Below are 16,369 nucleotides of genomic sequence, written 5' to 3' on the forward strand. Positions count from 1 at the left end.
CAGTCCCGGCGCGGGTGAAGGCTGGCCGCTCGGCGCAGGCGCGCTGGGCGCCGCGCCCCCTCCCTCCCGAACCCTTCTGACGAGCCGCGGGCGCGCATGCACACAGGAAAGCCTTCACAACGTCCTTCTCCCTCCCCCTTCCCGCCAGTCCCGGCGGGCCGGGCCCCTCCCCCCGGGCGCCCAGCGCGCATGCGCGGTTGCCAGGGCGGCCGTCTCCAGTGCAGGTTTAAAATCCGCGGGGCATGCGCAGTACCGGTTCTGGCCCTGGCGAGGGGGACGCCACATTGGAACGGCGAGGGGAGCGCTCCGGGCAGCGCCGGGCCGGGTACAGTGTGCGCCGCCTCCGCTCCTCCTGAGCCGCGCTCGCCTCGCCTCGCCCGGCTCTGCCCCCCGCCTCCGGCTGGCCGTCCTCCCTCCCTCCCTCCTCCCCGCCACACATGCCGCTGCTCCCGGCCCGCGTCTAGCGCCGCTGCCGGGCCCGGCGCGCTGAGACGAGGGGGCGGGCGGCGAGCGGGCGGTGAGCGGGCGGCGGCGCGGCGCGGCGCTCTGGCCGGGCCGTGAGGGTCGGAGGCGGGCGGGCGTGGATGGATCCCCGCGTGGCCTGGATCCAGCCCGAGCAGAAAGGCCCCGCGAATGCGCTGTGGATGCAGATCTGGGAGACCTCGCAGGGCGTGGGGGGCCGGGGCGGCGCCAGCTTCCCGCACTACCTCTGCCTTAACTCCCCGGCGCTGGACTCCGCCGCCGCCGCCTCCCCGCCCCGCGGCCACAACTGCCTGCGGCTCGGGGCGCCCGGCGGCGGCGCCTGCTGCTCCTCCTCCTCGCCGCCTTCGCCTTCGCCTTCCCCTCCGGCACTGCTGACCGGACTGGTTCCCGCTGCCGCCGGCCCCGCAGCGGTGAACGGCAGCGGCGGCGGCGAGGGAGGGCGGCGGCTGCAGAAGTCGCCCTCTGTGTCTTCCTCGTCCTCCTGCTCGTCGGTGGAGTCCGGCACCGAGAGCCCCGGCTTCTCCTCCTCGGGATCGTGCAGCGGCGGCGGAGGCGGCGGCTCCTCCTCTTCCTCCTGCGGCCCCCGGGCGGCGGCGGTGGCTCCTCCCGGGCTGCTGGGCAGCGGGGCCGGACCCGGGGAGTTTTTTAACTTCCACGAGAACAAAGTGAACGGTGTGAACGGGCACCATCAGCCCCCCCACCTGGCGCGCAGCCCCCACCCGCCGCCGCCGGCGTCTCCCCAGCAGCACCAGTACCATCCGGGCCGCAGGAAACGAGAGAATAAAGCCAGCACCTATGGGATGAATTACCTGCTCTCCGGCAGCCGAGGTGTCGCCGTCAACAACTCCCCCCACCAGCAGCGGCAGCCGCCTCAGCCAGCACTGCAGAGCCCTGGCACACCCTGGAAGACCAGGAAATACAGCCCGGGCGTGCAGGGGTGAGCAGCCGGGGCCCCTGGGGCTGCTGCAGCCCGAGAGGAAAGGGGGACCTTGGCAGCCTCTCCTGCGGCCCCTCCGGTCACGGGGGCGGGTGGGCTGGGGTCGCACAAACTCCCCTGGAGCCGGCTGCGGCAGCGAGGTTGATGACGGGGGATAGCAGGGCACAAAAGCGTGTTCTTTCATAAACCACCTTGGTCTGTGCCAGCTGGGTGGCTCCTGGCCCAAGCAGTGGTGCAGGCAGAGCCTGGGAACCCATGGGTACAGGGGGTTAGGCCTCGCCTTGGAGTAGGTCGAGAGGTGAAGGTGTCAGCTCCGCTATCAAATGGCACCAACAATAATTAAAGCGAAGATGGGTGGGGCGTGCTTGTCAAAGCTCCTAGGGGTCAATTCAGACTGTGAGGGGCAAGTGGAAGGCTTCAGTTCAGAGGAGTTCAAAGAAGACCCTTGCGCTAATTTTTAAACGGCTCTGCTTAGGCTGTAGCAGACTGGTTACTTTGGGGAGCGTTAGGAAAATCAGCTGAAAGGGAAGCGCCCTGTTCTGGCTGCAATAAGCATGAAAGTCAATGTGGTCTTAGAACGTTTTGAAGGAAATGTTCTAGCTCTAGAATAGATTGAGCCAGCCAATATCTGAATTGAAATCTTGGCTTTGTAAAGAGAATGCTTTTGTGAAGCTTATCCTATTCTGTGGCTACAACTTTCTCATATAAATGGGTAGTTTAGTAAGTTTGTCCGATTGGCACGTGGAAGGGGCTAAACTTCAACAAAGTGCCTCTGGGGTCATCCATGAGATTTCTGTATTTCAGCTGTGAAATTTTACTCAGTCAAGGGGAAATGTTGCTTTCTAATGTTAAGGTTTTTTTTTTCACGGAAAAAGTGCCAGCTCTATTGATTGACCATAGCAGATTTCTGATGTCATTTCAAAAATAGTTTCTTGGAACTCCTAAAATCCAAGACCGTTGCATGCCCATGGTGTGAAGGTGCTGCATATTTGTAGAGGCAAATAGATGAAGATAACAGGGTATGTTTTCAGGGCTGGAGAAATTCAGGTGAGAGATTTAACTTAAGGCCAGTGCCTTCCTGTTCTCTTTTGGGTGGTACTGTCAGGTGTTGAGTACATTAAAGTTATCCAGAAGTATTAAAAGATGTTTTTAAAGTTCTGTTTTTGCAAACCATAGCCTCTTCTGGGGAGGACAAGACATGTGACTACTGCTTTTTAATACCAATCTGACACCAAAAATTAAAATCACTTACAAGAAACTAAGATTTGGATTTTAAAAGGTGTCATATGCTAGGAGCTTTAGGTCCTGTACTAATAAGATATATTTCTAAAATTCCACTAGTGTCTTAGAAATAGTTTTAATTTCTTTGTTTTATTTCCATAGGGATGCAGTAGAACACCGAGTTAACATTTTAATTTACCTGTGTAAGACAAGTCAGCATCACTGAGGTAGATCTCCAGGCAGGTGGATGAGGCAGTTGCCTGAGGTCACACAGCAGGTCTATGGCAAACTTGGGAATCGAATCCAGGCACTAAAGGTTCTGTCCTCTAGTTGTTAAATAGCTATGCCAATCACATAGCCGTATCTTTCATCTTCTACCCTTCTGTTGCCTTTCCTTTAATAAAGGTTATGGTACTTTTCAAGTATAAGTTTATAGAGAATCCACACACAAGAAAATTGTGTAGCCAAGCTTCAGTTGCACAATTCAGTTCCATAATACAGTTCTTTTGCTGATAATGACAAGTTCTTGTCTAAATGTCTCTGAAAGTGGAAGCTGTGTTTCCTGATCTTCTGTCAGGGATCTGTATTACTACAGCAAGACCTAATGTTGGAGTGGGACACCAGGTACAGCAAGTGTGATCCTGTAGTTCCAACTTTCCTTAGAGTATCAGGGAGCTAGTGCTGAAGAAGAGCATGGAAGTTGAAATGATACGCTTAAATAGGAGAAGCAGTTTCTGCCTTAAACTTTGAGTTCTGTTATCCAAGGTGAATCTTGGACAAGTGTGTATTCTAAAACAGTTTTGTTTGGTGTTTAAATTTTTTATGAAGTACTTCCATGACTGAAAAAACCAAAAGATGTTGTCATTGGAGTGGATTTAGGTATGTCTTCTGTGGTAGGTCCTGACTACTGGTGAGTTTAACTTAATTTTCCTGAAGCCAGGCTGATTTGTTATTTGGCTGTTCAAATAAAAATGCACTGAAAAGACTGGGTTGGGAACAGATCCCTACAGAAGTTTCTTCTGGATCCTTTACGTTTCTGATTTGTTGCCTGGTGTTACTTGGAACTGTCAGCCCGTTCCTGAAGCATGACTTTCAAAGCTGTGATAGTCGATTGACAGAGCATCTTCAGTGGTGTCAAAATGGTGTATACAACTGCCAAAAAATGTGATCCTTGCAATTCTCAGTTGCAGTCTGCTTTGAATGTAGGTTATAGGAAGAAGGGCTCAATCATAGATGCCCTTATGCTGATGTTATGCATGAATGTTAGAGGTTATTCTGCTATGAATATTGTTCTCTGCAAAATGTTTTTCTACAACATGCTAAAATTTCTAAGTAATACGTATTAACAGACTAAAAAGGGGAATCTGTTCGCCCTCTCCCAGGCTACAGGTAGTACTTTTGATGAAATGCCTGCACTCTCTGAAATAGTACAGTTCTCTCCACTTTTTCGTTCAGAGCTAGAGATGGTCTGTAGCAGTGCAAGCTGTCACTGTCTTCAAATGGATCATATTCAGTGGCTTTATGATGGTAGATGTTGTGGTGTTTAGGAATGCTTTGTTATAAAGGTTGTTTTTGTTCTGTTTTTATGTACAGCAGTCCTTTCTTCTGGTAGACTCGTACCTATTGCTTTTATGACCTTCTGACGGCAGCATGCCAATCTGTTGTAAAGGATATTCTTCCTTCTCATAAAACACAAGTGTGAATAGCCATGCTTGATTAGATTGCTCTAGATTGACCTGTGTCATTTTTTTCCAGATTTTTGGAAGGTAAGGAGTGTGGACAATGAAGCCATATTTATTCCAGTGCTTCAACAGAGTGATTAGTATAGTAACAGTGTAAATTCTTAAATGCCTGGGTTTAGGTTAGGGGTACAGATGACAAAATGATTGGTTTCAGATGATATGCAGATAAGTGTCCTTTAGTATTATGAGGTTAGCTGAACTGTTGTGACTGATGTTCAGAACTACATGTGGTTTCTTGCTACTGTAAAGTATCCTCTCGAGTGGTTTTAAACTACATCTGGCATCTTAGGATCTGCCTTAGTACATCAAAGTAATACCTTCTGTTTCTGTAAAGTCAGTATTTTAAATATATCTGACTAATTTAAGCATCCAGAGAGTTTAAAAGTGCTGGAGTTTTATTTCAAAATATGGAATCAAGCTATTCTAAACTTTTTACTAAGGACTGTGCTGCTAGGTTTCCATTGCTTGGGTACATAGCTAATAGGGTGCTTGCTCTTAAGAGGTAACTAATAGCTTATGAATAGTATAAAATGATTTAATTATTCTGCTTCTTAATATGAATTTAACAAGGTAAAGAATTAAGGCATTTTTAACAATATGAGCCTGTTCTGCTTAATATTTTCAACTAAGTATTCAGTTTATTTGTAGATGTTGAATGAGAATAGTGCCGAAATAATTGGCAAAGCTGCTTGGTACATTACAGTGCTGTGCAGAACTAACAGAACTGGCTTGTTGAGGATTAGTGTGGATACCAGAAGTGTTATGATACATTGGAATGGTACTCTGCCTGGATTAATTAGTGTTGCATAGCATCTGATGACTTACTACATTCATTTTTCCCCCTCCATACCTGCTGTTTTTAACCATCTCTTGATAATGACACAAGTTCTGTTGTAGTCACAAAAGTGCAAACACCTCCCCATTTAGTTAGGCTGAAGGAAGTTTCAGGCCAGCATTATCTGGTGACTATAGCAGATACCTGGGGACAGTTCTCGTGAGCAAGCTAAATTTATGACAGTGCTTCCACAGAAGACTTGCTTCAGTGTTTACCAGTTTTCAGCTGAAGGATACTGTGTACCGAAAGTGATGTCCTGAGATTCATTTCTGTAGCTACCTAGATGTGGTGGTGTTACTATATACTAAGTCTATATTAGGTTTTGTTTATTTCTTCACCTGTATGCTGAAGTGTTTCTAATTCCAGTCTTACTGGGTTTTTTGCTTTTATGATATATTGCTGAACTTTGGTGACCAAGATAAATTTAATTACTAGGTTTTTTGCAGTGCACTATTAAAAATGCATTGCATTCAGGACCTTCCATAGCTCTAGTCCCATGTTTGTCAACCCTTACTTATTATACTGCAGTTAGAGCTGGACAGTGCAAATTAATGTGTAGGGATGCCACACTGTCAGCCACTTTTGCAAATCTTATTTTCTTGTACTTTGAGCTGAAAAAGAGCAGACTTTGAAAACTCTGTGGTGCCTTTACTGTCTGCACTGGGGTGTCCAGCACTTGTAAGGGCTATAAGGGATTCCCAAGGGTGGTACTCTAACTTCTCCCTGTCATTACCGGTGCTGTCTTGCTCAAATGCCTTCTAATAAGAATCAACACAGTGGGTTATGCTTTATCCACACTACTGTTAAATCATTAGTGTCTGTTATCTGCAATGTTAGGTGGATACCTGTAGTGAAAGTCTTAATGTAAGAGGCAGGCAGTGCTGGCAGTGTACAGTTGACTCTTGTTTCATGTGGGTTTAGGATCAGGGCAGAACTAGGCAGTACATACTGTAGTATGCAAGGTGGAGGGCAGGCGTAGTTGCCTGTTAGTCATAGTAAATGTCTGGAGAGAGGCTTGAGAGAGCATTGGGATGTGGTTGAGTGGATTGTTCTCATGTCTAAAGGTACGCAGCAGAGTTCAAGGGTAGCTGCTGGATGAATTGTCAAAAGAACAGAACATCTTTTTTGCTGTTGACTAAGTTGATTAGAGTAGGTACAGCTCAAAGTTTTCTTGCGAAGTGGATGCCTAGCGTGGAGTTGAGACTGATGCTTTTGGTAATAGAATGAAAGGAATATTTTGGCAGCAGTAGGCTTGAGGGAGAACATGGTACTAGAGGTCAGAAAAGCTGAGCATGTAGTAAAGCATGGGAAAACTTTGCATGACAGGTGCTCACATCTGTGTGTAAAGGAGAATGGGACATCTCTGGAGCAGCTTAATAATGGCATCAGCTTTGCGAAGCTTTTCACAGTTGTTAGTCTTTGGCAGTAGAGATAATTGGCACTAAGAACATAAACAGCTGTACTGGGTGAGACCATTAGAGGCCCATGCCAAATGTTGGGAGAAGAATATATCAACATGAGCCTGTGGCAGTATTTCCTGCAACAATGTCTTGGATTTCAGTGATCTATTGTTCTTGGACTACCTGGGCTACAGGCAGTGCATTTTTAAGCTTATTGTGGATTTTATGTATGAATTTTCTTGTCTTATCTTGAGCTGGTATGAGCTTCTGAGATCACCAGTGTCCTGTAGCAAGGTGTTCTTCAGGCTATGCAGTGTGTAAAGATCCAGTTTTTTTTGTCCTGAAGCTGTCACTAGGGTTGTAGTTGCTGCCAGCCACAGGTCTGTGCGTTAATGAGACAGTCCATGAGCTGTCTTGAAAGAGGGAAGGGAAAAGCTGAATCACCTGACAGTTGTCTGTTTCCTAGCCTATTTAATCATTCCTTCTATTGAAGCTGTTTTCTGCCTCTAGATGTCTGTCACCTCTGTATGCTTTACACATCTGTCCTATCTTTGGGACTTGGATGAACCAGACGTGGGTGTGATAGTGTTGCAGTATTCCTACATCTTGGGCTAGCTTGTTCTATCTTGTACTTTGCTTCCTGACCACTAGCATGGGGCATACCTGTTCTTTTTGGCTACTGAGTATTGAACAGACCTTTTAACAGAATTCTTATTTCAAGAACTTGATTCTCAGTGTTTAGAGCCAGTGCAGAGCCCCTTATTCCACCTTTGTAAAGACAGAATTTTCTCATATGCCTCTGCTGTGCTTGTATTTATCCTATCTCAAATTATGCCTGCTACTTCCTTGTACAGTCTGTATTTTAGTGTCCATCTGCAGTTCTTGAGCTGGCTTATTCTAGATAACCTTGCAGCCTCAGACTTTTCTGCTTTACTATTTGTACCCTTGCCAGATAACTTACGAGTTGGTTGACTAGCATAGGGGTGCTTTGGGCTTCTAGTGACCTTCCTTTAATATGGAAGCTGAGAGTTCCAGCTGCTTTATCTACAGTTCTTTATCTACACAAAGGTCTTTCCTCTCATCCCATGTCAGCTTAGTTTCTTCCTAAATCTTCAGAAGGACATGTGGGACCATTATCAAATGCTGTGTGGAAATCCAAGTAGATAACAGGATTTCCTTTGTGGTTCAGCGATTCTTGCAAATAATTCCCAATGGTTTTCTTTAAGACACTACTTACATTTATGAAAGCTATGCTGACATCTAGATATAGTCATAACTATTCATGTGTTGCATTGGTTCTACTTTTGACTAGTTTGACTATTATGAATGTCAAAACTAATCCTTTTAATTTAGAAAAAAGAAAGATTGCTGCTTAATGTTTTTTTTATACAAATGCAGTATCAAGTGAGTGCTGCTGCTTTTGGTGAATACCAAATCATCAGGAATAGATTTTGCTGTGAAATATTTTTTTACTAGAAAGTTGGTCTGGGAAAGTTCTCCCTGTATAGTTAGGGATCAGGGAAACTTCTGAGGGATAAAAAAATAATAAGAGCGACTCTACTTGTCATGCATTGTGATCACTTAACTTTCTCTGTTCTGATCACTTAATTGACTTAACAATCAATTTTTTGGGGCTCCTGAGCTAGTTTATCCTTTCTCAAGCATAGGTTTGCATCTTGTTAAGTTGTTCCTCATAATCCTTTTCTATATTCTTAATCTTCCAATCCTCTTTTCCTGCTTTGTACATGACTTCAGGGTTTCTAAAGGCATCTTCTGGTGGAATCCTGTGACAGGGTAGTAGAAGCTCTTTTTTCTCCCTAAAATCTGATTAGTGATGCATGCTTTTGCTAAACAACCAGTGTGGTATCTTTAATAGTCTCTGAAACACCTTTTTTCATTTGGTTGAGATTCTTAAATTAAGAAGCTTCCTCTTTTATATGGTGAACTGCAGCAGTACTGAAATCCAGAAAAGGCTTTTCTAGCTTTTGTTGCTTTGCAGGGATACTGACTTTGTGCAGGGTTTGCTGCTTGTGGTGCTTTGATGGATGCATTTTGAATTACTCTGCTGCTCGAGGTTATGTCAGGAGTTGCTTCTACTCTTGAGTGCTTCAGTGGCTAATGTGGTGTAATGCATACCTGATCTGCATGGGCATAATTAGTCTCTCATCACTAACATGTTTCTGCTGTTGCAACCTTTCTGACTTGTCTGGGATGTTAATTGCTTCCTATCTTTGGGCATTTGGAAAAGAATAGTGTTAAGACAGGATTTTCAGTGTTTAGCGGTTCTATTTATTGGCATAGCGAGCTTGCTGATTCAGTTCCAAGGTTTAACATATGGTATGCTTCTTCACTGATGCAACAAAATAATTGTGATGTTTTCTTGGTGTTGTGGTGAAGTCCAGCAGCTTAAGTCAGTAATGTACTGTTGTTCAGAAGCTTATATAGTGGATCCATTTTGCCATGTAGTAACTTGGAGATACATCTATATTAGGTTCTTTTCTAGATTTTTATAATGCAGCTTTTTCAGAGTACATCCAGCCATTAGTAAGGTAATTGGTTGAGTTTTATTGGATTGATATACTTTGCAAAAATAGTTTTTGATTCTTTTTCTCTTCCAAAATGCAAACAAATTTTGTTACTGAAGTCTGGAAATTTGCAGTGTAAATCAGTCCAACAAGCTTAGTGTCTTGAGTATGTGAACTGTCAAAGTGCTCCTAAGAGGTAAAATTTAATTGGCAAGAAATTCAATTTAAAATTAGGAGTGGCTCTGACTTTCAAGGATGTGGGGCAGAGCGAAAGCTTGGAGAGGAAATAAGAAAAACACAATCTCTTGTGGAAAAGGTACAATATATTTTATAAGCTACTATCTTTGTTTCGTGGATGAGAACAAAAGTACTTTTTTCTTCCATTCTATCCTTAGTAGCTAATTTGCAAAGTAAGCTTGATTCTTGTCCGAGTTTAGTATTTAGGGTACCTACCTGTAAAATATTTCACAGCTCTGACTCTTAAGTTCTGTATAGCTGAGATCTGCCACTCTGAGTTTGCTGCCTTCCATACAGTTACAGTGACACAGATGCTGTCTGAATTAGTAAGGAGACTGATTTAATGTGGCAGTACAGTCTGAACATAGCACTATGTTTTCATAGTTTCTCATTTGTTAGCCTAGAACATTGCATGGGGCATAGAGTACTGTTAACCTGAGTGTTACTGGTAGTGAGGAGGACAGGTAGAAAAAAAGCAAAGGCACCTGATGGTTGCTGAGTGGAGTGGGAAGAAAAGAACTGTAGGTTCATCTCCTCTTCTCAGTCATGGTTCTATTTTTACTTCTTTTGCAGATGTCTTAATCTTAGATCGTATTGGAAAAAGTCTGTATCTTGGAATACATTGTTGCTTTTAATCATATATATTCTCCTTTATTTTGCTAAACCGTGTTCCTGAGTTTTAGACTGTAGCATTGATTTCAACCATTGAATGCATTTGAATTGTTGTAGTGTAAGATTTCAACTCCATTTCCATGATAATGCAATTGTACTTTGTAGTAGTTGTAGGTGAAGATATAGTTCAACAGATTTCTGAAAAAGGAACGGTGGCTGCCAGGCCTTTCACCATTTAATCTTGAGACAGTGAAGTCCTTAGGCATGTTTCAGAGTTCACACTTCACTGAAAGAACATACCCTATTATTTGTAACCTTTATTTCAGCAAAGCTTCTGTTGAAATGCTGCCTATGCCTCCCCATTTCTTTACCCCCGCCTTGTCTACTCACCCCTAATGTTACACCCACATCCTTTAACTGTGGCATCTATTCTTTCCTTTATAAGGATTCTTGGCTTGATGTGTTAGACTTTTCAGTTAGAAAAATATTCTTTACTTACTAGAATGAGTATGTTTTTAAAAAGAACCAGTTGTTCCACATAAATGATGCAGTCATGTTTCTATCTGTTCCTTTAGAATAAATGTGCTTAGTAGTGTAGGCATGATGTTGAAAAGAAACAGGATGCTTACTTCAGGAAACAAAATCTGTCTAGTTTTTTATTCATCTTCTAGTTTGTTGATGCTGTTTGAGAATTTCATTTCACTGCATTGGAGTTAGCCCTTGAAGTAACAAGTCAATGTTATATATAATAATAGTTGTAGGTAAAGTAAATTAACACTTTCTTAGAAACCTGCCTTTAAGGAAAACCATTGCAAAAGTCTGAGAATGTCTCCTGACTATTATTTTTAACCTGAAGACTAGAAGAGTGTCTGCCACTTTACTGCCAAAACAGTAGAAGGGGTGAAGTTTTGGTAAACAAAAGGTGTTAATTCTGTTGCATAGTTCAGCTGGTAAGCAGCAGATGTTTACTGTCCTTAGCAGTAATAGCATTAGTGAATGGTAGGTTCCTCCTGGCTGTTAAAATTAGGAAGCTGAATAGTGTAGCAAGTACAAGTTGCCTCTCTTCTGCATCCCTGTGTTCTAATCTTTTCCACCTTGCATTACGAGTACAGTTATATCTCACCAACAAGTTTCATTCCCAGTATTTCTATAAATATAGTGAAGCTGCCTTGTGAAAATGTCAATTAAAGTGCCTGTCTTTGCTAAGGAAGAAGTATAACAGGCATCTTAAAATGGGATAGAAGGTAGCTAGGTGCTGGGATGCTGTTGGAGCCCAAATTCTTTACAAAGCCAGAAGGAGACTGAGATTGTTTACTTGTGCTATATGTTGAAGGAAATTCTATTTTTTGAAGAGTTGAGATGCTACTTATGCCTGCATGTTCATCAGGTGCTGCAAATTGAAATTCTGTTCCTAATGATTCAGATACTGTCACAGTCCTGACTTAAGAAGTAGCAAGTGCTTATAAAGGTTGTAGAGGCTACATGGGCAAAATATTTATCTGAAAACTATTCCTGTATTGACTGGGTGACTATTGTGTTGTGATCTCTTTTTTCAGACACCAAACTATTCCTTCAGCTAGTAGAGGAGTTATTCTGATATTAGTCCTGAGCATATTGTTTTATGTGTATCAGAGCTGCTTTTGTGACTGTGTTCCAATAATCTTGTTTGAGCAAAGATTTTTAGAAAAATGTAAACTACAGTAATGTTAAATTTTAAAAAAGACATCTCAGTTTTGAGAAGCTTCTTCAGGAGGAAGCCAAAAGGGTAAAGTGCTTGAAAATGCTGTATTAAGATGGTTGTGTAGCCATATGCTGACTGTGAAGATAGCATTGATTCTTATCCAGAAGGACATAGACCAGGAAGATGTTCTCTGAGAAGTAGAAGCTGTTGAATTAAGGACAACTGGAAGTCTGTTAGACAGAGGGCTTGAGAAATGACTTGCTAAGTGCACTAAAACCTGAAAACCTTGTACATCAAAAGCAAGAAACTTGCCAGAGTCACTAGGGCTCATAGAGACATGAAAGAGCACCCAGGAGAAGTCAGATCATGTAGTAAAAACTAAGTCAACTAACTGCATTGCTTTTTGTCAGAGAAGGGCTTAAGAGACTTCTCACCAGAACTTTCTTTTATTCCAGGCAACTGTCTTTTTAAATTTCAGTAAGGAGTATTTAAATCCTTCAGCAGAATAACCGTTGTACAGCTGTGTCTGGTGGTATATGCTAAGGAATTTTAGAGGAACTTAACCACAAAACCACAGTGTATGGTTTGAACTTTAAATGATTCTTTTAATTATAGATAATACAGCTCTTGTGCTGTTGTCCCGTGCAAACTGAAGCATTAAATGAAAGTGTTCCCTTGCCACTGCAGGGCAGAAAATGTGAAGCTTACTTCCTAAAGTAAATCAGGGAAGGAGATGAAGATTAGTGATGAGTGGTATTCTTTTGAGTCTTTCATGATATGATTAAGAATTTCAACAGTGCTAATCATCTGAACAGAAGCTCAGTGGGGCATCGACGCGAGAGTGCGCTTGCTGTTTTTCTGACTGTGCTGACATGATAGGGACTGCTTTTGAAAGGCTGCGCTGTGTATGGTAGAGGCTGTGGTGTGCAGGGGGACCGAGACCCCTTTTATTCTCCTCCTTCCCTAATATGGGATGGCTACTGTAAATGCATTTTTTTTAAGGAATGTTTGGACTTCCTGCAGTGGGTTAGATGGGGTTAATACAGTAACAAAACAACCTATTTGTGTGAGTAAACATCGAGGGGCTTGTGCATGCTTTGATAAAGGTAGTTGTCTCTCGCAGGTCTCATTTCCTTGAAGCATTCATTGTTAATCCTTATTCATGTGGTCAGTCTGACAACACAGAGCTGTTGGACTTTTTCAGAAGAATGTTTTTGAAATCCTTTTTCAAAGACTTAATAAAAACTGAACAGTCACAGGTTTGCTGGGCTTATGGGTTAACTGCTTAGAAGTAACCAAAGAAAGAATAAATTATTTACTTTATAATAAAGGAAGGTTACCAGTGGAATTACTCAAGACTGTTGCTCAATATATTCATAAATACCTGGAGGAAAGAAATGAATGAGAAAAGGATAAAAAGGATAATAGAAAGCTAGAGCTGACTGCAGACAGTCACAGTGGGAATTCATTGTTCATGAGGTTATAAAATTGCTGGTAAAATTAAATTCTAGTAAATATGGAATTATGAATCTGAAGAAAAATAATTCAGGCTGAATATACCCAGTGGGTGGGCTTTACTTTGGTAGTTATTGTTCAGAAAACACCTTGAAGCTCCTTCATAAGTTTCTTTTAAAGAGCAGCTGTATGTTCAGATATCCTCAAATAGCAGTTAGCAGCCATCTTCGTAGAGACATGGACAATAAAATGAAAACAGGTGTGTCATGGACTGAAAGGTGTAATTATGTATTGATTCTGTGCACTTCTGGCCACCTGTCAGAAAACATGGTGCAACCGAAAACAAGCTGAAGGAGGTTAGCAGGCATCAAACTTTGGACCTGCTCCTGTGTAAGGACAGAAAAACAGATGATGGCTAGCTTGAAAAAGACCTTGTAGGTAGACGCAAGTGGAAGTTATGTTTGGAGGTGAACTGTCAGTAATGACTTTTTCCCCCAAGAAAAAAAGCATCAGAAAATCATTAACAGGCAGCAGCTTAAAGTGCTTCTTTATTCTGATGCATACTTAAATTCTCATAGAATGCCATGAATGACAAAAGCATAAACGGACTAATAAGACCTGGAAAAATCAGTGGAAAAAAAGCCCTTTGAGCTAATACATGTTATGGTTGCGATCCACCCCAAAAGTATGCCAAATGAAATTGCTGGAGACTTGGAAAGGCTGCTGGAATGGAGTTGGTTAACTGCTTTGCCTGTTCTTGCTTTCACCCTGTATCTGCCTACTGCTGATTTTTATAAGCAGGACAAGGGGAAGTCTTTAGTTTGGCCCCACTGCTGATAGGTCTATTCAAGTATTTTCTTCATTGGTCTTGTCATTTTGGAAAGGGAAAAAAAGGCATAGTTTCTCGAAGCAAAATAAAATAGGAGCCTGTTAGTTTATATTTTCTGTCTTGCTCTGAAGATTTGAAATCAAGTAGATTAATCAACAAACTGAAATGTTTAGTTGATAAATCTGCTGTGTAGATAAATGTTCAGTTGAATTCAGGCCTAGTTAAGATAAGAAAGTAATTCTAAATATGTATGCTTTTTAGAAATATCTTTGTGCTTTGCTGTTAAAACCTCTTTGTGTATGGAAAGGAATCCTGGCATTTAAAAATTGGACATATGGTCTGTTGGAGACTATCTGTTAGAGCAGGAATTCTCTACTAAAGAGTTGTAAAAGTGTCAGGAAGTGTTAAGAGTTTTACTAGAGATGTATAAAATTTTCCTTTTGGAAGGCTAAGTATGTTAGCTAAGGATTGAACCTGATCTTTTTTTAGGACAGTATTTAGATTTCACTACAATGCTGAATTGATGTGTTTCTTGAATTAGAGAAATCTTAGAAATATGCCAACATCAAAAAGATGTGTTTGTAAAATATGACAGCAGTAGTTATTCTTTTTTTAGTTTTGTTTGGCACAGCTTGATGCTTCTCCATTGTAAGCAAACACAACATTCACCTGAAAACTCAAACTGATCATCTTTCAAATTTGGCAGCAAGTGTGAGATATAGTGGGAGACTGGAAACAAAAGGTCTTAACAGGTGTATAAAGATCCAGTGTCAGAACCCCTCATGTAACACTGGTATTAATGTACTTTACACTTGAGAATGTTTAACACTTTTCCCTTTGAGCAGTTCAGTTGGAAGGTCCTGTGTGAATGAATGGCTGATAAAGGGCTTGAGTGGTCACAGGAATCCCTGTTTGTCAAAGTGGACATTTTCACATCAAGGAATACTCAAATGTCCCTTTTATCGCCCTCTGCAAAAACTAATTAATGCTAGTGGCCTGTTTCTAAGTCTGTAAACTTTCACATACACAGAACTAAGAACCCCTGGAAGAATAAACCTACTTGAAGATTTTAGTTGTTCTTGTGCTGCTTCACATTTGGATCATGTGCAGTTTAAGGTGATGCTTTGTTTTTTAAAGAAAATCATTGTTGGTGATTGGGAATTGAGTTTGACCTTCGCTGTTGAGCCAGTAAGAAGGTTAGTAAATGTCTACTAGTGTTTGCATTCTGTGTCTTTTGACATCTTTAGCATTTAGGTAATGTGATGAGGGGTGATGTGTAGGCATTGCTGAGATTACTGTGAGGTGCTGCCATGAAAATCAAGTATGAACTCCTCTCCCAGGTCCCAAACCCTCCAATTTCCCATATGAAAGCCTAATTGTAGTGGCATTCACCTTTCGTGAAGGTACTGCTGTTTTTGGTTAAATTATGATATTAAGCCCATGGCCTGTTTTTGTTGAAATTTATTGTAATAGTGTGTAGCATCAGTTATAATGATGATTTTTCTCCTTTAGACTACATGAAGAAATAATTGACTTCTATGACTTCATGTCCCCTCGTCCTGAAGAAGCAGCTATGAGAAGAGAAGTAGTGAAAAGAATAGAAACGGTCATCAAAGATCTTTGGCCTACAGCTGATGTGAGTGAAATTTAAGTGTTAATTTGCTTCTCTAGTAAACTGTAGAGCTTGGTTCACTTAACCTTGCTATTATCTTTCTGTGTTTTAGAAATGTACAGATAAGACTTCAAACTTAAGGCAATTGACTTATTATAGCTTTTCAGTACTTGGCAGTTTATTTGAAAAAGTAGAGAAAATTTAAAACCTAGATTTCAGGTTAAAGGCGGCTACTGATCCTTATTTTTTTCATATTGAGAACTGGGGATGTGAAGAACTGTCCACTTTAAGTGTGTTTCTTAAAGCTTATTAAATTGATTGTCTCTGCATAACTTCATTTTGAATATTGAAGTGAGACTACCTGTGTATCCATTTCTGTAAGAAGTCCTGTGTCTGTGGATATTTGTAAATACAAATACTTTAAAATTGTACTAGTCACAAATTTGACAATTGGGACTTACTTTAGCCCTGCTTTAGTGGGAAAATTGGGCTTGACTTCCTGGGACATCTTGAAACCAAAGTTTTTGTATCTTCAAATGCTTTATTACCCCAAGAGTAAGTTTCCTTCAAACAAAAAGCATCCAAAAGGAATGTAATGTAAACTGTACCTCTAGCATCACCTTTCTGATTACCAGATAGTAGTGTTGTAATTATTAAGCAGAAAACCATTTCAGACCACTGTGATTTCATAGCCTTCCATGACGAGTGAGGTATGTGGCCACAGTACTGAGCTAAAGATACAGTAAAGCTCATCTACTTCATCCTGTGATTTGTTAGTAATAACATTTTTCTTGTGGGAA

General features: G+C 41.8%; 1 protein-coding gene across 5 annotated transcripts in view; it reads left to right on the forward strand.

The window, feature by feature from the left end:
• The first annotated feature begins 237 nt into the window (after nucleotides 1–237).
• TENT4A (terminal nucleotidyltransferase 4A) overlaps nucleotides 238–16,369 on the forward strand; it is a 63,739-nt gene continuing 47,607 nt past the window's right edge. For all 5 annotated transcript variants that reach the window (XM_064443342.1, XM_064443343.1, XM_064443344.1 and 2 more), the window contains exons 1-2: nucleotides 238–1,420; nucleotides 15,470–15,593. In XM_064443342.1, coding sequence (XP_064299412.1) covers nucleotides 585–1,420; nucleotides 15,470–15,593 — 960 coding nt within the window. In that variant the 5' untranslated portion in view covers nucleotides 238–584. The remainder of the gene's footprint in view (nucleotides 1,421–15,469; nucleotides 15,594–16,369) is intronic.

This window comes from Phalacrocorax carbo, chromosome 2 (assembly GCF_963921805.1).
Source record: "Phalacrocorax carbo chromosome 2, bPhaCar2.1, whole genome shotgun sequence".
NCBI classification, from domain to species: domain Eukaryota; kingdom Metazoa; phylum Chordata; class Aves; order Suliformes; family Phalacrocoracidae; genus Phalacrocorax; species Phalacrocorax carbo.